At 38.3% G+C, this 24481-nt stretch overlaps 1 protein-coding gene across 2 annotated transcripts in view; it reads right to left on the bottom strand.

Annotated features, from left to right (window-relative positions):
* The window catches only part of Smad4 (SMAD family member 4), a 59383-nt gene that overhangs the window by 20463 nt on the left and 14439 nt on the right, over nucleotides 1-24481 (bottom strand). For both annotated transcript variants that reach the window (XR_006146909.1, XM_042675122.1), the window contains 4 exons: nucleotides 15279-15654; nucleotides 11523-11697; nucleotides 10849-10878; nucleotides 3812-4024 (listed from right to left, as the gene is read on the bottom strand). Coding sequence is in view for 1 of the 2 variants with exons in the window: in XM_042675122.1 (XP_042531056.1) it covers nucleotides 3812-4024; nucleotides 10849-10878; nucleotides 11523-11697; nucleotides 15279-15527 (667 nt within the window). In the remaining variant the exon portion in view is untranslated. Of the gene's footprint in view, nucleotides 1-3811; nucleotides 4025-10848; nucleotides 10879-11522; nucleotides 11698-15278; nucleotides 15655-24481 lie in introns of those variants that run through there.

The raw sequence follows: 24481 nt of genomic DNA, 5'->3' as shown, positions 1-24481 counted from the left end.
AATATTTCCATCAAGTAATTCCAGGTACATAAGATAAATAATAGAACAAAATCAATAATAGAACATATGAAATAGCCTTCCAATACCTCTATTTCACCTCAATTGCTTTATTTTAATTCCATCAACACATTTCTTTTATTTTGCTTCATTTTATTTTTATGCAATAATGGGGCTTGAGCTCAGCACTTGGACACTGTTACACAGCTTTCTCTGAAGACTGACTCTCTACCACTTGAACCATAGCTCCATTTCCCCTATCAAAATATCTTTTTGAAATATATGGAAACATTTTTTTACATTTTTTATTATTATATCTTTAAGTAGTTGCACAAAAGAAGTTCCCATTCTACAAAACAGTATATGAGTACAAGGTGTCTGATAACATTGTCACCCATTGCTCCTAATCCATACCTTCTCTCACTTTTGTTTTTTTTAAAGTGAGATTAGGTAATTACATATATTTCACATAGTTCACGGTATTGTGGACTAGTGATACTTAGTTAAAGTAACAAACACATTGTAACCTTCACAAGGCAAATCGTCATTATCATAGTCTATAAATTTTGTGAATTCTATGAGCTTTGACAATACAAATTATTTCTTCCACATCAGGTGATGATTATATTTCTTTCCTTTTGCTTAGTGTAGGCTATTCCCTCTTTCTCTTTCATTCTTCCTTTCCCATCGCTGTCTTTGGGTTGCTTAGTTCTTTTTCTCCTAAGTCTAGTGCAGCTGATGGGCCTATATGGAAACCTTTTGCCACAAATCCTAAAATATACAGAATCTACTCCTCAATTATGGAAATTGACCTTCAAAATACCAAGACAAAATTAGATAGTAGATTGGTGGTCAGTAGCGGTACTCTATACTAAATAAATACAAAATATCATCCATAATGTTATTGTCATCTTTCATGTAGCAAACCAAAAGATATTGCTTTAAAGTAATAAAATGGATTAATGAAAAGTGCTAAAAACACAATCATGGTGGCTAAGGATATAACTCAGTGGGCAAAGTAGGTCTAATATGGGTAATACCCTGGTGGGATCCCAAGCACCTTAGAAAAAGGGGGAAAAAAATCTATCTATTCCATAGATAAAAATTTCAATGTTTGCAGCTGGGAAGGTGGCTCAGTGGTAGAGTGTTTGCCTTGCATACATGAGAGCCTGGGTTCAATTCCTCAGCACCACATAAGCAGAAAAAAGCTGGAAGTGACACTGTGGCTCAAGTGGTAGAGTACTAGCCTTGAGCTGAAGAGCTAATGGACAGTGCCCAGTCCCAGAGTTCAGGCCCCATGATGGAAAAAAAAAAAAAAATTCAGTGTTTGAATTTTACCTGATATTAACATTAATAGAATAATCTCTTCTGAGAGAAACCAACAAAGTATCAATCCAGATCTACCAACAATCTATTGCTGATATTTAAGTACATTCCCCTTAGCTACCAAATGCAATTACCATATATATATGGCAACGCTCTATGATTTAGTAATTTTTACTGGTTGCCAAACACCGAACTCTTTAACTATTGTTAAAATGTGGAAATATTTGAGGATCGCAGTTCAAATCCAGCCCAGGCAGGAAACTCCGTGAGACTCTTATCTCCAATAAACCACTAGAAAACTAGAAGTGGCGCTGTGGCTCAAGTGGTAGAGCTTGCCTTGAGCTGAAGAGCTGAGGGATAGTGCCCAAGCCCTGAGTTCAAGCCCCACGACTGACAAAAAAAAAAAACTAGGTGATATTATCTTCTTTAGGCCCAGAGGAAAGCTGAACCTAGGGAGTAAAGCTGTGGCTCAAGTGATAGAGCACTTGCCTTGAGCAAAAAAAGCTCAGAGTCAGCACCGAGGCTCCTGAGTTCAAGATCCAGGATCAGTACAAAAAGAAAAAAAGAAAGAAAATATGAACCTGAGCGGGGGGAAATAACTCAGTGGTAAAGTGTTTCCCTAGCACCCATAAGGCCAAAAGTTCAACTGCTACCAATGCAAAAAGAAGAAAGGAAACATGACCCTAACAGCCCTCGGACTCCTAGACTGTGACAGGAAAGGTCACATTGTTACCACAAGAAGAACGTGTGTGTGTGTGTGTGTGTGCAGCAGTGTGTGTGTGTGTGTGTGTGTGTGTGTGTGTACAACAATGCAGCCTAAACTCAAGGCCTTACATTCTCACTGTTTTCTCACTTGCAGCTAGCACTCGCATTTGGCTGGTTAACTGAAGATAAAGAGGTTCTCATACTCGTGTGTGTGTGTGTGTGTGTGTGTACAACAATGCAGCTGGTTAACTGAAGATAAAGAGGTTCTCATACTCGTGTGTGTGTGTGTGTGTGTGTGTGTGTGTGTGTGTGTGTGTGTGTGTGTGTGTGTGTGTGTGTGTGTGTACAACAATGCAGCCTAAACTCAAGGCCTTACATTCTCACTGTTTTCTCACTTGCAGCTAGCACTCGCATTTGGCTGGTTAACTGAAGATAAAGAGGTTCTCATACTCTTCTGCCCAAGCTGGCTTTGAACTGGGATGCTCAAATTTCAGCCTTCTGTATAGCTAGGTTTATAGGTATAAACCACCAGCACCTGTTCAGGAAGAATCTTTTTCTAACAGACTTACTAGAGAAAAAAATGTATAAAGTTTAATTTTTGTATCAAAATTGGCTAATGCATTTAATGATTTATTTATAAATAAGTTTGTTGGTTTTTTTTCACAAGGGAAAACAGGTGGCTGTTATAAAATTAATATTCCCTCAGCTAAAGCAAATTTGGAATACTGGACTAAAAAGAAGGATGCAATTATAATAACAGGATCTTTAAAAATATCTTGGTTTACTAGTTGCTGGTGGCTCACATCTGTAATCCTAGCTACTCAGGAGGCTGAGATCTGAGAATCACAGTTCAAAGCCAGCACAGGCAGGAAAAGACCCTGAGACTCTTTTCCCCAATTAAGCAATGAAAAGCACAAGTGGCTCAAGTGGCAGAGCACTAGACTTGAGCATAAAAGTTCAAAAACAGAACCCAGGCCCTCTGTTTGAGCCCTAGAACTGGCACCAAAAATAAAATACTATAGAACAAAACAAAATCTCATCTTAGTTCAAAATGTATTAGGGGCATCGCTCAGAGAGGAGAGCACTTGCCTAGCATGCACAAGGTCCTGGATTCAATTCTCAATATCAGGAGAAAAAAAATACAACAAAACTACTTGTTAACTCTTGAATGTTTCTCTATCCAGAAACTGTATTAATGAATGATTAAAATAATGTAACTGAAGTCATCACTTAAATTCCAAGTACTAAAAAATTAAATTAAATTAAAATTAAAAAAAAATTCCAAGTACTTGCATGTTTCACACTTAGAATCATAGCAACTCAGGAGCCTTCAATTTGAGGATCCCAGTTTGAAGCCAGCCAGGGCACAAATCCAAGGGACTCTTATCTCCAATTAACCAGTGAAAAGCCAGAAGTGTGGCTCAAGTGGTAGAGTGTAGTCATTAGCAAAAAAGACAAGCAGGGCCCTGAGTTCAAGCCCCAGTACCAGCACACACACACACACACACACAAAAAAGAATCTTTACATAAACACCATCCCCCCCCTCCACTTCCACCCCACAGGGGCCAAGGTATATAGCTCAGTGGTAGACAGCTTGCATACAAGCCCCAAGTCCAGAGTTCAATAACCAACACTACAAAAATTTAAAAAAGAAACTGTTTACCTATGAAAGATATCACAGCACTTTTAATTTTTGTACTTGCTTTGAGTTTCCCTCCAAGTGACTAAAGATAAATGTTTAATAGGAACAATCAATTTGCTGACACTGTCTGTGTAACTTACTTGTAGAAGCCACAGGAATGTTGGGAAAGTTGGTGGTGCTGGTAGCATTAGGCTCAGATGGGGCTAACAGAGCTGGGGTGCTATATGTCTCGGTTGACCCACGGTTACTTGGTGGATGCTGGATGGTTTGAATTGAATGTCCTTCAGTAGGTAACGAAGGCTGCCCCTCAAAGTCATGAACATATTCATCCTTCACCAACATACTTGGTGGAGCTGTGCAAAACATTAAATACATTTCAAAATTTTACAAGTTTCTATTCACAGGAAGAAAAATCACACATACAACATTAAAATCTATAACATAAACAATCCTAATTTTTATTTGAATATTTAGTATTTCTAACTTTCTAATATTATTTTAAAAACACACACTTTACCAGAAAAAACTATTGATTTAGACATAGGAGTACCAGATATGTTTTATCAACCTGACTGAAATCTGAGGGTAGACCATACTCTAAAGGCTTCTAGCAATGATCCTAAAGAGATATTCCTCAGTCTCTTGATAAACTAGAAAAAAGTAATTATCTAAATACATAATATGAGGTAAGTAAAAATCAAATGCTAACAAACTGTTTCTTCATCTGAGAAGGCCGATTACTATTCAGTTCAAACTGAGACTGAATACTTAGCTCTTTTTGAACTTCACACTAGGGATGTGAAGGTAATCTGACAAATCCACTTTCAGTATCTAGAATTATAAAGTAACAAATCCTTTGAAATTGATACTCGGTGTCTGTTTAAAACCAAACATAAAAATCCTAAAAACATCAAACTGAAGTGGGACTTGGTGGTGCATGACTATAATTCTAGCACTCACAAAGCTGAGGTGAAAGAATCATCAGTTTATGTCCAACCTGAGCCACAGAGTAAATGAGACTCTGGAATAAAATCAAACAACAATAACTATAACATACACAAAAGAAAAAAAAAATCAAATTGAAATTTCATCATAGAATCCCAATCCACATAAGAATGATGATAAATACATGATATGCAAGACTCAGTAATCAATATCATTCACCTATGTGGTTAGAGAGAGAGAGAGAGTGTGTGTGTCAGTCGTAGTTCTTGAACTTGGGGCCATGATATGCAAGACTCAGTAATCAATATCATTCACCTACGCGGTGAGAGAGAGAGAGAGAGAGAGAGAGAGAGAGAGAGAGAGAGAGAGAGCGTGTGTGTGTGTGTGCATGATATGCAAGACTCAGTAATCAATATCATTCACCTATGCGGTAAGAGAGAGAGAGCGTGTGTGTGTATGTATGGCCATGATATGCAAGACTCAGTAATCAATATCATTCACCTATGCGGTGAGAGAGCGCGCGTGTGTGTGTGTGTGTGTGTGTGTGTGTGTGTGTGTGTGTGTGTGTGTGTGTGTGTGTGTGTGTGTGAGAGAGAGAGAGAGAGAGAGAGAGAGAGAGAGAGAGAGAGAGAGAGAGAGAGAGAGGGGTAGTTCTTGAACTTGGGGCCTGGGCCCTATTCCTGAGCTCTTTTGCTCCAGGCTAGCACTCTACCCACTTGCTACTTCAGTTTTTTAGTGGTTAATTGGAGATAAGTGTCTCTGCCTGGGCTGGCTTTGAACCATGATCCTAACTAGAATGGATTATAGGCATGAGCCAGCTTGTGGTTATTATAGTTTAATGAACTTCTAATAACTATAAACTTCAGCTGATGAAGCAGTAACTCTTTTCCACTAGCCAACTAGGGAACAATTTGTTTTGCTGCATATGAAAAAGAAAACTGAATTGCATTCATAAAGTCAATTTTGTTTCTGGGATATTGTTTTGGTTTTTTGCTTTTTAACTTTACTAACACGCACTGAATCTCTTTCTGAATTAATGTTACTCCACAATTTTAAAAGACACTGAATTCTAGTATCAGGGCTTTTTTCTTAAAGCAGTAAGTTAAGAGTCCACAAAAAGATATTCTCCTTCCTATTAAGAATCAGTATGTCATTTCCTTTATCTTTCCCTAAGTCCATCTTGGGAAAACACAACAAAACAAAACAACTATTATACTAAAATTTCAATTAGTTACATGGTTATTTTTTATATTAAATTCAGATTATTTCAAAGTGGTAAGAATAATCTATTAAGTTCTTATGTACTATCTATTAAAAAGCAAATTCATATATCAAAAGTCTTGAAGATAATCAAAAGCCTTGAAGATAATATTCTAAAGACCAATAAATTTCACTCCAAATTTTATCTTTAAAAAATTCTATTGAGGGAGGGAGGTAGAGATGGGAAGGGATGGGAAGGGGAAACAAAGGAGGAGGCAACAATGCTTGATAAGAAATGTACTCAGGGGCTGGGAAGGCGGCTCAGTGGTAAAGCGCTTGCCTTGCATGCATGAGGCCCTGGGTTCGATTCCTCAGCACCACATAAGCAAAAAGAAAAAAGCTGGAAGTGACGCTGTGGCTCAAGTGGTAGAGCACTAGCCTTGAGCTGAAGAGCTGAGGGACAGCGCCCAGGCCCAGAGTTAAGGCCCCATGACCAGAACCTCCCCCCCCCCCCAAAAAAAAAGAAATGCACTCATTATCTTGCCCATGTAATTGTAACCCCTCTATACAGTATTTTCAAAATAAAAAGTAATAATAATAAAATAAAAACAAAAAAAATTCTATTGAGCTGGGTACTGGTGCCTTATGTCTGTAATTCTAGCTACTCCGGAAACTGAGATCTGAGGATCACAGTTTGAAGCCAGCCTAGGCAAGAAGGTCCATGAGATACCTTTCTCCAGTTAACCAACTAAAGCTGGAGGTGCGGCTCAAGTGGTAGAGAACTAGGACAGCATCCAGGCTCTGAGTTCAAGCCCCAGTATCAGCACAAAACATTCCACAGAAACAAAACAAAAAGAATGCTTGACATGTCATTATATATCAGTAATATATCAATAAAAAGTTGGACCTAACCACTCTATTGTTAATACTGACCAAATAATAAAAATAACCCAGAAAATTTGTTCCAGGCATGAAGTGGGTATTTCTTTACTCATTCAGTATTATACTCAAGTTCTGCAACATTTTACATATAGATCCTGTCATCTCTATTTAATTCCTGGACATTTTAGGATATTGTTGTAATAGCGACTAAGATCTTTTTACCCACATACCAATACTGCTAATAGAAAAGGAAAAAGCTATTGTAGCTAATACTCATTTTTTACCCTGAAAAGTCTTAATGGGTAACCATAAGATTTTGAACTACCAACTGTTTTGTACTTTAGACTGTTAAGCCTCCTAAATTTTTCTTCCCTGAATATGCTGCCTAAACTTTCCCAAATTCAACCTTCAAATTACTACTTATGGATCTTTTATATCAAATACCCTATAATGTATATTCACCACATAAAATTTAAGGTATCAATAAGGACAGGGTTCTGTAACATATTTTTGCCAACAAGAAATGTTACAAAACACTACTATACACTATTATCATGTGCATACTTTTTTACATTGTAAGTAAAAAAATAAACAAAACAAGGTCCAGAATAGTGTGCACAGTATGCTTTTCTGTAAGAAAGGAGGGAAATAATACATGTTTGTTTTTGCATAAAGAAAACTGGAGGGGTTGGGAAGGTGGCTCAGAGGTAGAGCACTTGCCTTGCATGCATGAGGCCCTGGGTTCGATTCCTCAGCACCACATAAGCAAAAAGAAAAAAGCCAGAAGTGGCGCTGTGGCTCAAGTAGTAGAGTGCTAGCCTTGAGCTGAAGAGCTAAGGGACAGAGCCTAGGCCCAGAGTTCAGGCCCCACGACTGGACCCAAAAGAAAAAGAAAACTGGAAACACCAGAAGCTAATCAAATTGATTGCCTGACATAGGGGGAATGGAAGTAGGGGTGAGAGCACTTCTTTTCACTGGATACCTTTTTATAGTATTTTGATTTGTACACCATGTATTGCCTATTCAAAAAATAAAATTTTAAAAAAATATATATATTAAGTCCATAAAACAGACACTAAACTGTAAACTACTTCTCTTTGTGGGATAGCATTCAACAAATTCATTCACTGAAAAAATATTTACTGAGCACTTACGTTCCAGGTACTCTTCTAACATTTGGGATATATCAATAAACAAAATTAATATTCCTAACCTCTTGGAGTTTAAATCTTCTGTCATTTATACACTCAATAGCAACATCAATTATTTCAATTCCTCCTAGCTAACTAACATTGGATAAGTTCCTTGACCTCTCCAGGCACCAACCTCTTCACCTGGAAAAGTATTGATAATTTCACTTGACATGTAGGAGCACAAAAACAATGATGACATAATATTCATCAAGCAGTTAGTTCAGTACCTGACATATAATGACTACTCAGGTAAGTGTTAGCTATTGTTATTTAACCATAATTTTTTTTTGGGGGGGGTCCGGTCATGGGGCCTGAACTCTGGGCCTGGGCACTGTCCCTCAGCTCTTCAGCTCAAGGCTAGCACTCTACCACTTGAGCCACAGCGCCACTTCTGGCTTTTTTCTTTTTGCTTATGTGGTGCTGAGGAATCGAACCCAGGGCCTCAGGCATGCAAGGCAAGCGCTCTACCACTGAGCCACCTTCCCAGCCCCTTAACCATAATTTCTGAGGAGTAACACATACAGAGAGATTGTAAAATTTCTATAAGGGGGGGCTAGGAAGGTGGCTCAGTGGTAGAGTACTTGCCTGGCATGCATGAGGCCCAGGGTTCGATTCCTCAGTACCACATAAGCAGAAAAAGCCGGAAGTGATGCTGTGGCTCAAGTGGTAGAGCACTAGCCTTAAACTGAAGAGCTGAGGGACAGCACCCAGGCCCAGAGTTCAGGCCTCACAACCAACAAGAATAAACAAATAAATAAATAAATAGATTAATTAATTCTAGAAGGGGTAAAAAATGTTCCCTCTATAGAGAACAACAACAAAAGTGCTTCCATCCCAGGAATCTTTTCCCATGTCTGTGTTTTCCTCACTACCAGAAGGCAGACTCAGCACTTGTCTAATAGTATGGTACTCACTTAAATGATTTTCCTCCATCAGACTGAAGTGCACAAAACATGTATTTATTACAGTGTCCCTGAGCCTAACACAGTACTGGCAATACATGCTCATTAAATATTTGTAAAATACACAGGTCATTATAGTTGCAGACAATTTTTAAAAGGAAATGAGACAGACTAGAAGTGATAACCTTAAGAACTGACCCTTAAATAATTATTCCATTTTCTTAACTTTTAGTTACCTGTCCCTGTATTATTTCTTTGTCAAACTTTTGAAGGAACTTTGAGAAGTACCTGTTTTCTGAGAAAATAAGCCTTTAAATAACCTCTACTAGGGGGGAAACACTAAAGAGAGGATATCAACCTACACAATCCCATCCATTACAACTATTCAGAATAGGAATTATTTTAGCATAGAGATCTGTAAGGAGCCTTTAGGATTCAGATCCTTCACAACCATTTCCATAGGAAAATTTTGAAGTCACCAATGTGGTCTTCTTATCCCTAATACCCATTGGGTTAAATGTTCTCCAAAAACATGCAGGATGGTGAAGACAGAAAAGATGTTTGCTTTCAAAAGAAGAGGCTAGATGATACCATCTTAATGGCAAAGAAGCAGAGTTTTAAGCAATCTTAAAGCTACCATTCCCAAAACACTACAGCTCGTATTAACCCACACTTGTCAGAGACCTGTACATCAGGAACAATGGTATGCTATAAAGTATTAGATTCTTCTTCTATTACTGATGAGGGAGAACAGGAGTATAAAAACAAGTATGATTGAATGTTCTTCCTAAATTTTAAGGATGCACTGAAAAGAGGTACAATGAAAAGAGGTGCCAAGCTACTTCCAGAACAATAGCACCTTTCAAAGAAGACAGGGACTCTCTATTAGAGCTTCTTTACAAATTAGTAGGTTCTTACAGAGATTAACAACTTTTAACAGAGCTAAAGATTTAAAATTCCATCCTCACATATTACACACACACATATACACACACAACATATTCCAACTGGATTTCACTTTCTCATCTCAAAATACTTTTTTTCTTTTTTGGGGGGGCGGGGGTCCGGTCATGGGGCCTGAACTCTGGGCCTGAGCGCTGTCCCTCATCTCTTCAGCTCAAGGCTAGCGTTCTACCACTTGAGCCACAGTGCCACTTCTGGCTTTTTTCTTTTTGCTTATGTGGTGCTGAGGAATCGAACCCAGGGCCTCATGCATGCAAAGCAAGCACTCTACCACTGAGCCACCTTCCCAGTCCCTCAAAGTATTTTTTTTCTTAAAATAGGATTAGATCATCTATCACTGGCATATACCTTAAAATAGCTTTGTTTTATTCATTTCAAACATAAGATATAAAAACTAAGAATTCATATAAGTTTAAATCACTCCCATTATTATCCGTAGAAGTTAGGGTAAAATGAGAAAAAAAAAAACCTAGATTACTGACCTTTCTAAAAGATTATGTTTGTTACATACAATTATAAAATTATTATATACTACAGGTAGTAACAAAATAGTTCATTTCTATGAATTCAAAATCTAGTAAGTTGAATGGTATATTATTGTTGTTGGTGCATTCTATCTTTTTTGTGTGCTGGTCCTGGAGCTTGAACTCAGGGTCTGGGCGCTATCCTCAAGCTTCTTTTGTTCAAGGTGTGCTTGAGCCATAGTTCTACTTCTGGTTTTTTTGGTGGTTAACTGGAAATAAGAGTCTCAAAGACTTTCCTGTCCAGGCTGGCCTCAAATCATGAACCTAAAATCTCAGCCTCCTGAGTAGCTAAGATTACAGGCATGAACCTCTAACACCTGACTTCAATCATATTTTTAAGAGTATTTTAATTCATAAATGGCAGCTCAAATCCAAGGAGCCAAATGCAATTTAATTTCAATTTTTGTTAATGGATACCCTTTAAAAAAAAAATCTACATTTCCAAAGCAGTAAGCTTTTTTCTTGATAACGGTTTTTGACACTCATACAAACTACTTCCATGTAACCCAAAAGACAAAGGAGACAGGATAAGTGAAAAAGAGCAAGTTACAAGAAACAGATTACCTACCATTGCTCTGCAGTGTTAATCCTGAGAGATCTAAATTTTTTAAAGGGAAAAAAAAAAAGGAACATTAATTATTACCATAAAATTATCTTCCATTATTTTAAATTTTAGAATATAAATTTAAACTAGAAATTACAAAATTATGAACCATTTCAGAAATAGCATAAATACTATCAAATATACAAATTATTCAATTTTATGATTCTTAGTTTTCAAAAATCATGTGCTAAATGGACAAATTACCAATTTTTAGCTTTAGCTTTCAAAATAAAGGTTTATTCTCAAGTTCAAATTTAAATATTTGTATTCCATTAAAAAAATGGCTTTTTTTTTTTTTTTTTTGGTGTCAATACTGATTTATGAACTCAGGACCTTGGCTCTTACTCCACTTTTTTTCCTTAAGAAAAAGTCCTCTACCACTTCCGTCACACCTTTATTTCTGACTTTCTGTTGATTAGTTAAGAGAAAAGAGTCTGAATGATTTGCTGCCCAAAAGGCTTCCAACCTTGATTCTCCTGAATAGGTAGGTGTGAGTCACTAGTACCCAGCTAAAAATGTAAGATTCTTTACCCTGAATTGAAGTCCTTAGTAATCCCCAAATATAAACTTTGTCTTAGCAAAATTAAAACACTTCTTATCTTTTTATTTATGTGTCATGAGAAACATAGTCTACTTACCAATTCCAGGTGAAACAACTCGTTCATAATGATATGGATTCACACAGACACTATCACATTTTAAGTCAAATGCATACTGACAATATTTAACATGCTTTAGCTCATTTTTATGAAGGTCAGGCCACCTCCACAGACGGGCATAGATCACATGAGGAAATCCTTTCCGACCAGCAACCTGAGGAAAAATAAACAACCATTTGTTTTTATTTTATTGTATTTGTTTTTATTGTATTGTTTTATTGTACAGCGGGGTTACAGTTACATAAATAAGCTCATGAGTACATTTCTTGTCAAACAATGTTACCTTCTCCCTCATTTTCTCCAGCTTCCCCCCGCCCCCCATTGTAAAGGTCATTTCCAATATAGTGTCTAGTGAGTATCACGGTTACATTGGTTCAGCCTTTGTCCCACTGTTTTTGTGGTTCCCCTTCCCTACCCTATATACAAGATAAAGGGTACCAAAATAAAAAACAGTAACCACAGGGAATAAACCAGAGGAGGGGGGAACAAAAGAAAAAAGAAATAACTGCAAACAGTACATTAAAAAAATCCTTTTTTTCCATTTTAATTAGCATCATTTTATATAGTCCTATGTACATAGTTACTGAGCTACTGTAATATTCTGCTAGGACTATCTGAGGTATATACTAATTATTACAGATAAAGGAAACTATGGAGCCTATGTTTCTTTGGATCTGGCTTACTTCACTTAATACTATTTTTTTCCAAGTTTTTCTATTTCCTTATGAGTGAGGCGGAATCATTCTTTCTGATGGAAGCATAGAATTCCATTGTGTGTGTATGCATATATATATATATATCACATTTTCTTGATCCATTCATCTACTGAGGGGCATCTGGGTTGATGTTATATCTTTGTTATGGTAAATAATGCTTCAATGAACATAGTTGGGCTGGTAGCTTTAGTGTGGCCTAGGCTATGATCATTTGGGTAAATGCTCAGGAGTCTTTAGAGGAACCTCCATACTACTTTCCTGAGTAGTAAACAACCATTTATTAAACATCCGTTATGTGTTAGACATTAAACAAGGTATTTTTTTGGGGGGGGTCCAGTCGTGGGGCCTGAACTCTGGGCCTGGGCACTGTCCCTCAGCTCTTCAGCTCAAGGCTAGCGCTCTACCACTTGAGTCACAGCGCTACTTCCGGCTTTTTTTTTTTCTTTTTGCTTATGTGGTGCTGAGGAATCGAACCCAGGGCCTCGAGCATGCAAGGCAAGCGCTCTACCACTGAGCCACCTTCCCAGCCCCTAAACAAGGTATTTTATAAATGTTTTTACTTCATCATCACATTTCTTATTCTTGGGATTTTTGACATTGTGAAATAAGCATTTGGTTTTGCCCTTTCCTTGTATACAACTCTATCTTGGACCCTTCAAAGTGATGTCTTTTTTTCTATGCTAATGAGTTGAATAAAGGCTGGCAGCCCCCAGCCTGCAGGATGGGAGCTAGTTGAGACCAACGAAGAAGGACTGGTGGAACTTCAGCCCCACTTTCCTACTGGAAAAGAGCTAGAGTTCATCACTAATGGACAAGATTTAATAATCAATCATGCTTATGTAGTTACTGGACCCTATATAAAAAATCCATAAGAACAAGGTTGGGATAAGAACCTCTTAAACATATGGAGAGTCCTGGAGTGTGCATGGAAAATGTACCACTCCTTATTCATCTATTCACACCTGTATACTAGTATCATTCATAATAAACCAGTAAATATGCTTCCTTGAGTTGTTAAGTGCAACCAATTAACAGACCCTAAGGGGGGAGGGAGATATTGGAGGCTATTTGTACCTGGTTGGTCAGAACATAACTAAAGCCATCTGAGGTTTGTGATTGCAATCAGAGATGGAAGAAGTATCTTGAGGATTCCTCAATCTGTGGAATGTGACACTATCTCCAGTTTTTAGAAAAACCCCAACTGGTGTCTCCTGCGTAACTGCTTGCTTCCTTTCTTTCTGAAGAATTTTCACAGAAGTGATATGTGTTGTAAGTCTACAATGGTTTGAAAGGTTTATTTTCCAAATACAACTGCCATTTCATAAATGAGAAAAAGCTCAAAATAAATAATTTAAACCAGATGTGGTGGCTTATACCTATAATCCCAAGGCTAAAGTAGCAGTTCAAGACCAGCCTGAGCTACTTGGTAAAATCCTGTCTCAGAAAGGCAGAGTATAGTGGATCAGACTTCAGTAAAATCCTTTCTAAAAAAAAAAAAAAGTGGGGTGGGTGGGGGTGGGGCGCGTAGGACATAGTAGCTCACACCAGTAATTCTAGCTACATAGGAAGAAGAGATTGCAGCTCAAAATCAGCTTAGATCTGATCATAAAAATAATATATATATATTTTTTTTTGGGGGGGGGTCCAGTCATGAGGCCTGAACTCTGGGCCTAGGCACTGACCCTCAGCTCCTCAGCTCAAAGGTTAGCGCTCTACCACTTGAGCCACAGTGCCACTTCTGGCTTTTTTTTTTTTCTTTTTGCTTATGTTGTGCTGAGGAATCGAACCCTCATGCATGCAAGGCAAGCGCTCTACCACTGAGCCACCTTCCTCAGCCCTCATAAAAATAGTATTTATCGAAATGAACTCCAGGAAATGGAAACAAGTTCTTTTTTTTTTTTTCTGTTTTGCTGCTTTTGTTTTGTTTTCTTTGTGTTCTGTTCATTCATTTATATGTTTTGAGGAATGTAAGAGCAGACACATAAATAGAGGGACAAAGGTGAAAAAATGCAGCAATGGTACTAACTGGAAACTGTGTTGAACATGAACTATACAACTTGAGTAGGGATGGAAGAGAAAATACTGGGAGAAAGCAAGGGAAGAGGTGATACTGCCCCAAAAGAAATGTAGTCTTTACTGACTTACATAACTTTAATCCCTCTGTACATCACTTTTATAACAATTAAAATATTTAAAAATACAAAAACAAAATCAGCATAGGCAATAGGTTAACATGATTCTATTTTAATCCATACAAATGGCAAGGTAGTAAGTGCTTGTGACCCCAGCTACTTGAGCCATAGACAAAGAGGATCAAAGCCCAAGACCAGTCTACTGCAAAACTGGAAACACTACCTGAAAACATAACTAAAGCAAAAATAGAGCTGAGGTACAACCCAAATGGCAGAGTACCTGCCTTGCAAACATGAAATCCTAAGTTAAATCCTAGTACTACAAAATAAAATACATAAATACATATATATATACACATACATGCATACTATCTCAACTATGGTAATACATTTAAGCTAAAATATGAAACTTTTCAAAGCTTGCACTCGGTTGCTTTTTTAATGTTACAGACACTATAACTAAAATCTAGTGTGTTTTAAAAATCTATGTAAAATTTCTACTCATGCATAGAAGATATATTATATAGTTCTACATGAAAAATGTGACCAGTGAAATATTTGGTATTGGTAAAGCAGGTATCACACCTCTAAATTATAAAAGAATAAGCAAATTGTTTTTAAAGTTGAGTACAAGTGCTAAACATAGCTTTCTCAGGATACAAGGTTTCTTCTGTTTCTTATTTTTGTTTCTCAATATTTCTTGACTGACCTTTGAGTTTGAATAGTCATCTGTATATTCCCACAATGCATACTGGTAACAGAATACACAGGATTTACAAAGATGGAGCTTGCATTAAATTATCCTATAATAACTTAAGAGGAAAAAACTATGCTTTTAAATTTGCTATCACAAAGAACATTAAAAAAAAAAACTATTGGAGACCAACCTGAAGCCTTCCATCTAATGTTCTCTGTATGGTAACACATTTACTAGGATGAGCTCCATTTGTAGTTATAGCGGTTATTAAAGAATCCAATTCATCTTTTTTCTCCTTCAGCTTCTTTACCAAACTCTCAATTGCTCTTTTCGCAAAAGTTTCACTTTCTCCACCTTGTCTATGGCACATCAAACTATGTACAATGCTCAAACAGGCATCATTACTTGTTGGTGTATTCGTAATAGACATATTGTCCATTTGTTCAAGTTTTTTCTTTTAAGTCAAATATGTCTCCAATTTCCAGAGCAATATTGATCTTCTAGAGGCAGTGAAAAATAGCTAATGTTGCAAGGAAAACTGTAAGACATCTGGTGTTCAGGATAATCTAAAAGAAAGAGAAAGAGAGAGAAAGAGAGAGAGATGTGAGAACACATTGCACATTTCACAAAATAGATTCAATTATTTGGGAAAAGATAAAAACACTTTAGTTAAGTCAAAGAAAGACACAATGCAAATAAGTTTTTAAATAACTGATGCTTAGATTTTAATAAGACTTAGCAAAGCCGGGCGCTGGTGGCTCACGCCTGTAATCCTAGCTACTCAGGAGGCTGAGATCTGAGGATCGAGGTTCAAAGCCAGGCCGGGCAGGAGAGACCGTGAGACTCCTATCTCCAATAAACCACCAGAAAACCGGAAGTGGCGCTGTAGCTCAAGTGGTAGCGCGCTCGCCTTGAGCTGAAGAGCTGAGGGACAGCTCCCAGGCCCAGAGTTCAAGCCCCACAACCAACAAAAAAAAAAAAAAGACTTAGCAAAAATGCTGCTGTTTGGGGCTAGAAACCAATGGTTTACCCTTGTAACCCTAGCTACTCAGGAGGCTGAGATCTGAGGATCATAGTTCAAAGCCATCCCAGTCAGAAAATTCTTGAGACTTTTATCTCCAATTAACCACCAAAAAGCTCAGAGATTGCACCCAAGCCCTGAGTTCAAACCTAAGAACCAAAACAAAACAAAGGAAAAAAAGTTACTATTATTGACATTCCAAAAACATTTAAAAGTTAGTCTTTCTTATTAGAAACATACTCAATTACTTCTTATCAAGTATAAAGTACTAAAGTAAATTTTCACTGCTTTCTATTTTTCCTGCACTATTCTAGTTTTAAACTTTCTTAGAATTAATAATCATAGGCTAGGAAGGTGGCTCGGTGGTAGAGTGTTTGCTTTGCATGCAAGAGGCCCTGGGTTCGATTCCTCAGAACCACATAAGCAAAAAGAAAAAAGCCGGAAGTGGCACTGTGGCTCAAGTGGTAGAGCACTAGCCTTGAGCTGAAGAGCTGAGGGACAGCGCCTATGCCCAGAGTTCATGCCCCATGACCGGACCCCCCCCAAAAAAGAAAAAAAAAAGAATTAATAATCACTCAGTATTTAACAATGCTTCCCTTAGGTCTTTTAAATAAATGCCTATGTCCTCAATTCATTATAACCTCTACAGAGATAAGCAATTTTTTTCATGTCTTTGAATACTTACACTTTCCAATATTAGTTAATGCATGCTAAAAGACACATTTTCTAGATAATTAAAGATTACTAGCACTTGGGGGTTTTGTAGTCACAGATCTTCAGTAAGGATCCCAATTTTCACACTAACTAGTGGAACAGATAACTTACAACTCTCTGAAACTGTACTAAAAGGATAACTCAAGGAGAAAATCAGAAATTTTATGGCATATAGTATTCAGTATAAAATACCTACTGTCCGAATACTAAAATATTTATTTGGAAGTGGTGCTGTGGCTCAAGTGGTAAAGTGATCACTTGAGCTGAAGAGCTCAGGGACAGTGCCCAGGCCCAGAGTTCAAGCCCCACGACTGACCAAAAAAAAAAAAGATTGGAGCAAGATATAACCACTCCCATGACCGGGACAAAACGTTCTAAAATATTTATCTTAATTGGTTTAGAAGGAGATTATCCTAAAATACAATGAAAATGTAAGAACTCAAAGGCACACAACAGGAACAGGCAAATTATATGTATGAATAAAATGTGCCAAGTCTGTGCCTATCAAGTCAATAGCCACTATTCACTGAAAGAAGTGACATTTGAGAAGGCTAGCCCACTACTACCAGATCTTCAATTTAAGACAAATTAAAGAATGTCCAAGGTATGTAAACTATCAGTTGTAGGTGCTGGTGATTTAACTTGAAGGGAAAATAAAGACAAGAAGCAAAAGAAATCACTGCAAATACCAAAGCAAACACTCTAAACCTGAGCGGCATGGTGATATATACATATAATCCCAACTACTCAGGAGGCTGACGCAGGAACTCAAAGCCTGTCTGGGCAATTTAGCAGAAACCTGTCATACATGTAATTATTTTCCCAGGTACCAGGGTTAATGTTGGTAACCTCACAGTCAGTTGGTCCTCTTTCTTGCTCACAGATATTGTTCTACCACTTGAATTACATCTCCACTTGGCTTTTTGCTGCTTCATTTGGGATGGAGTCTTTCAAACTTTTCTGCCCAGGCTAGCTTCAAACCACCATCTTTCAGATCTCAGCCTCCTAAAAAAAGTAAATTTTTAAAGGCTTGGATGTTGTTCAGTGGTAGAGTGCTTGTCACATATTAGAAGCCCTAGATTCAATCCCAGTACAAAAAATAAATAAATAAATAAAACAAAAAACAAAACGCCTTCCAATTTCATCCAAGAAAACCAACAATTTGATATCTCTCAATGCCAAATTCACAATTTTAATTTCCAGACAGCAAGCTCTAGGGAACAAGGACTGTACTTAGCACTCGTAGATACAGCCATTACTAAATGTTATTAATGTCTTCACCATTACATACTCAGTTCCTACAAAAGGTAAATCTTCCAATGAATACATTGCTGGCTTGGTGCCAGTAGCTATGAAACTAGCTACTCTGAAGCCAGCCCAGGCAGACAAATCCAAGAGACTCTTATTTCCAATAAAGCAACAAAAAGCTAGAAAACAGAGGTATGGCTCAAGTGGTACATCACTATCCTTGAGTGAAAAAGCCAAGCAAGAGAATAAGGCCCTGACAAGCCCCATACTGACCCATGTGCATGTGTACGCATGTGCACAGATGCATGCACATACACACAAGTTTTTATACAATTTTGTATATGCTTTCAGATGCTTTGTCATGCTATTTCTTTTGCCTAAAACATGTAGCCCTATTAGCTACTCAACAAAGTCCTATCTTTCAAAGTGCCATTTGTATCTTCTAATTTCTCCAAGAATTTTCTCCTAGCATGTGTTTTCTCTCAATTCCAAAATTACTTTCCTAGTGTACTCACTCTTTTTCTTGTATTTCTTGACAACCTTCTCTCAGTTCAGATTTAAACACATTCCTATTACAGTTTAGCTTGTTCTATTATAAGTTATTTAAGACTACAAATACTTTAATTGATACACTATAAATCCAAAAGATCTGTAACAATTTATAATTAAAAATGTTTGAGTGTAACTGCTTCTCTACAACTTCCCCATCAAATATCATTTCTAAAACTTGTTCTATTTGGGAACCTAATGGTATTGCAAAAGTTGCTTTAATCACAAGTTTCTGTGAACACAAGTGATAATGACCTTGATTTTAAACACAACTTTCTCATATCTGTATTTGTTATATTCCTATGACCACAGGTACCTACAGATCATTTTTAAGTTCCATACAAAGAACAGCACCAGCAAGGATACACAAATATATTCCTATACTATATATAGTATGATATTGGTGTAAGTACAATTGCATGTTTCAATTAAAGTTCTAGAATGAGTGGACATGTTAACATCCTTTTCAATAATCTCATCTATAAAATGGGAGCAATGGCCAGGCACCTATAATCTTAGCTATTCAGAAGGCTGAGATCTGAGGATCATGGTTTGAAGCCAGCCAGAGCAGTAAAATCCATGAGATTCTTATCTCCAAAAAGCTGGAAGTGGAAATGTGGCTCAAGTGGTAGTGCACTAGTCTTAAGGAAAAAAACCCACAAAACTCAGAGACACTGCCCAGGTCTTGTGTTCAAGCCCCAGAACCACAACAAATAAATAAACAAATAAAAACAAAGCCAGGCACCAGTGGCTCATGCCTGTAACCTTTCCTACTCAGAAGGCTGAGATCTGAGGACTGCAGTTCAAAGCCGGCCCAAGCAGGAAAGTCCATGAGACTCTTATCTCCAATTAACCACCAGAAAACTGGAAGTGGAACTGTGGCTCAAGTGGTAGAGTGCTAGCCTTGAGTTGAAGAGGTCAGGGTCAGAGCCCAGGCTCAGAGTTCAAGCCCCATGACTGACAGAAAAGGAAAGGAAAAAGGACAGGGAAAGGGAAAGAGAAAGGGAAAGGAGGAAAGGGAAAGGAAGAAAGCAAGTAGCATTGTCAATGCCAGTGTTGTATCTCTCATTTGCACAGCACTACAAACATAAGTAGATGTATAATCAAAGTAGTACTCAACTCTGTCAAACCAACTTTCCATTTTTGTAATTAACTAATTTGTACCATCTCTTAGGCTCTCCTGAAATAAAATTTTAACCTCCTTTCATATTCATAAAATTTTTAACAATGTCCTAACTATAAGACCAAGAGTGGGGCTGGGAAGGTAGCTCAGTGGTAGAGTGCTTGCCCTGCATGCATGAGGCCCTGGGTTCGATTCCTCAGCACCACATAAGCAGAAAAAGGCTGGAAATGGCACTGTGGCTCAAATGGTAGAGCACTAGCCTTGAGCTGAAGAGCTTAGGGACAGCGCCCAGACCCAGAGTTCAGGCCCCACGACCAGCAAAAAAAAAAGACCAAGAGTGAAAAAGTAACACATAATCAAATATGTATGCCAATACATAAATGCTCAGACATACCTACCCACTGACTTAAAAATGTGTAATAAAGAAGTTAGAGGAATTGAGGGTGTGTGTAGCTCCAGTGATACAGTAGTACTGCCTAACAAGAATAAGGCTCAGTAGCACCCACATACACACACAAAGTAGATGACCGCATCCTAAACATGACAGTTAGAAATTCAGAACTTTGGGAGCTGGAATGTTGCTTAGTGAGAAAGTGCTTGCCTAGCATGCACGAAGCCCTGGGTTTGATTCCTAAGTACCTCATAAACAGAAAATGGCAAAAGAAATTCAGACCTTCTAAGTGTATGTCAACGTGATTTTCACAGTGAACTTTTTTCTTTTTCTTTTCTTTTCTTTTGTGATGGTACTGGAGTCTGAACTGTTTTGATGATTAGTTGGAGAGCAAAGTCTTGCAGCAAATTTGTCCACCTAAGCTGACTTCAAACTGCAACTCTGAGATCTCAGAGTCCTAAATAGTTAGGATACAGGCTTGAGCCACCAGCTCCTAATTTCTTTTCTTTCTCCCCACCCCACCCCTCTGCCCCAGGTCAACTTTCCTGCCTGGGCTGGCTTAGAACAGTAATCCTCAGATCTCAGCCTCGTGAGTACTAGGACTACAGGTGTGAGCCCAGCTTGCACCTAGTTTGATACAGTGAACTTTCCCCAACACCAGAAACCAGAACTCAAACTCAGTATCTGACACTTTGGCTCTGGCTGGCACTTTACCACCTGAGCTCCATGCCTCCAAATCCATACAGTAAACTCTTGAAAAAGCTCTAAATAAAACTAATTTAGAGGAAGTGGCGCTGTAGCTCAAGTGGTAGAGCGCTCGCCTTGAGCTGAAGAGCTGAGGAACAGCACCCAGGCCCAGAGTTCAAGCCCCACGACCGACAAAACAAAACAAAAACTCAAAACTAATTTAGAAATTGAGAAAATGTATTTCCTAGAAAATGGCCTAAGTATTAAAATGAAACTGGGTTCTAAACCATGTTTTCCTACTACATGGATTTCAGGGGCATTTAAAGACCTTGTGAGCTCAATTTTTCAGTCTCTTACAGAATGACATTTCACCACACACCACCAATGCGCCTTTCTAGAATTCTCACAACACTGCTTAAAAAGCAGTTCTACTGAAGAGGTTGAAACCTAGGCCAACCTGGGCAAAAAGTTTGCAAAACTCTATCCCCAAATCAAGTGGGAGAGTGCCAGAGTGCCAGCCAAACAAGCATGAGGCCCAGAATTTAAGGCCCAGTACCAGGAAGGGGGGGAAAGGGTGGGAGGGACAAAAACAGTTCTTACTCCATTAAGAACTACTACAGTAAAGCCAGGCACCAATGGCTCACACCTGTAATCCTACTCAGAAGGCTGAAATCTGAGGATTGAGGTTCAAAGCCAGCCTGAGCAGGATAGTCCGTCCATGAGACTCTTATCTCCAATTAACTTCCAGATAACTAGAAGTGGCATTGTGGCTCAAGTGGTAGAATACTTGCCTTGAGCTGAAGAGCTAAGGGACAATGCCCAGGCCCAGAGTTCAAGCCCCATGACCAACAAAAACAAAACAAAAGAATTACTGCATTAAATGGCAACACCTTTGTACAACTACTTAAATTTTTTTTTAATTACTGAATTACTGATTTTGGCTTGGTATAGTGGTGTGCACCTATAGTCTCAACTACTAGGGAATTGGTACTCCCATATTAATGAGGATTACCACTTATAGATAACAACGAAACATCTTGAGGATGGGGAAGGGCTTGGTAGTATACATCTACTTAGCCTTTGTGTGAAATTCTAGGTTCAGTCAAAAAAAAAAAAAAAACATACTGATCTAAGAAGTTCAAATACATGATCACATTAAGTAACAAATGCTAAAAGAGGCAGGGTGGCAAAGTAATTTGGGACTACATAAGAAGGAACCCAGAAAATTCACACACCTATTAAACATATATATGTATAGTATGTATATACTATACTATACCTATGCCTTGGCATAATGTATCAGTCAGGATAGGATAGGGTATGTTGCAGTTATAATAAACCCCCACAACATCAATGTTCTGTATACGCTACTTGTTCATCACAGGTCAAATGGTGGCACTGTTCATTCCATCTCTTAGGGAATAGGAAGACAGACACTTTTCTTTACATATGTTATGAAATTATTAAATGGCAGAGGAAGGGAGTAGTATAGCTCAAATGGTTTTCTAAAGTCTATTGCTTATGCTCACATTTGACTGGTCTGAGTCATATGGCCATAACAACAATTCTCAAGCAGCAACCAACTTAGATAAATACTTAGCATTTATTTTTTTTATTTTTTTGGTGCTGGTCCTGGGTCTTGAACGCAGTGCCTGGGCACTGTCCTGAGCTTTAGTACTCAAGGCTAGCATTCTACTACTTGAGTCACAGTTCCACTTCCTGCATTTTTTGGTAAGTGGAGATAAGTCTCACTAACTTTCCCACTTGGGCTGACTTTGAACCAAAGTCCTCAGATCTCAGCACCCAGCTTACAAGATTTTTTTTTTTGGGGGGGGGGATCAGTTATGGGGCTTAAACTCAAGGCCTGGGCAATGTCCCTGAGCCTCTTTGTGCTCAAGGCTAGCTAGCTCTCTACCCCTTGAGCCACAGCACCAAGGGGTAGTTAATTGGAGATAAGAGTCTCATAGGGGCTTTTCTGCTTGGGCTAGCTTCAAACCAAGATCCTCAGATCTCAGCCTCTTACATGGTTAGGATTAAAGGTGTGAGCCACCAGTGCCTGGCTCAAGATAATTTTGATGGCCACAAATATAAGGAGAAAATTGGAGCTAGTACTACCGGAAATCTAGTGGTATGGAAAAGGCCACTACTAAACATCCTCCAATACAAAGGATAGTCCTCAGAACAAAGACAAATACCCAACCTGAAGTGTTAGAATGTCAAGTCTGAGAAATTGAGCTATGACTAGTTTCAAAGGGCAGACACAATGAGAGAGACAAAGCTCAGGGACAGCACCCAGGTAGAGTTCAAGCCATGGTACCAGCACAAAAAAAAATAATGAATAAAAAGTAAAAAAATTTTAAAAAGGGGGGGCTGGGAAGGTGGCTCAGTGGTAGAGCGCTTGCCTTGCATGCCTGAGGCCCTGGGTTCGATTCCTCAGCACCACAAAGAAAAAAGAAAAAAGCCAGAAGTGGCACTGTGGCTCAAGTGGTAGAGCGCTAGCCTTGAGCTGAAAAGCTGAGGGACAGCACCCAGGCCCAGGCCCAGAGTTCAGGCCCCACAACCGGACCCCCCCAAAAAAAAAAAAAAACTTTCCAGGCAAAGCAGAATGCCAATGATTTAGGCCAGAAATCCTCACTATCTAGGAGTCTGAGAGCTGAAAGATCACAGTTCAAAGCCTACCTGAGTAGAAAAGTCCACAAGACTCTATCTCCAAAATAACTAACAAAAAGAAGCATGCTTCAAGTGTTCCAGAGGAGCAAGCAAGCCCAGTAAGTGTGAGACCTGAATTCAAATCTTCCAGTACTAGCAAAAAAAAAAAAAGATAGGCTAAAGAAAAATTCCAGGAAAAAAAGCAGACAAATAAGATTTGTATTATATTATAGATTAGGTTTGTGAGGGAGAATAACAGCATTAGATTTGTAGTAGGAAAAACAAAACAAAACAAAAACTTCAGTGACAACATGGAAGAAAGAATCAAAGAACAATGATGAGCAAAACAGTAAAGGCCTACTGGGGTATGGGCACAGGAAAAAAGTGGAGTCACCAAGAACGAAGAGACAAACGGTACATGGTCTCCCTGATAAGTGGATGCTAAATCCAAAATGCTAGGTGATATGACAAAACTAACAGGACTTAAGAAACAAACAACTCCCACTCATCTGGTTGAACCACTACTAAATATCCCCATGCTGCTCATCACATGTATGATATATAACATGTGAACACAGTTATATATTACAGACTGTGATAGACAATTTGCTCCAGGAAAGTTAGAATGAACTTATGACTTTAAATGAGCATCATTATTCCACAATACTGTGAATTTCCGGAAATTATGTAATCACTTAATCACAATCAAAAAAAAAAAAAAAAGAACCTCGGGGAAGGGAGGGAGGGAGGGGATGGTAGGGGGAAAACAATGGAGGGGGTAACAATGTTCAAGAGGAAGTATACTCATTACCTCACTCATGTAACTGTAACCCTCTGTATAGTATCTTTACAATTAAAAAAAAAAAAAAAAGTAGAGTCAGTGGGGAGCGGGGGTATTGGGGGGACAGGAGGGGAGGAAGCAAAAACATGATACACTTCCCAACCAAGTTAACTGAATTATGAAGGATAAAAGCTTTTAAAAGGGGGAAACAAATTCAGTTTTACAATATG

The sequence above is a fragment of the Dipodomys spectabilis genome, unplaced genomic scaffold, assembly GCF_019054845.1.
Source record: "Dipodomys spectabilis isolate Male_0828 unplaced genomic scaffold, ASM1905484v1 ptg000024l, whole genome shotgun sequence".
Lineage (NCBI taxonomy): Eukaryota > Metazoa > Chordata > Mammalia > Rodentia > Heteromyidae > Dipodomys > Dipodomys spectabilis.
This window is presented reverse-complemented; position numbering and strand designations above follow the sequence as displayed.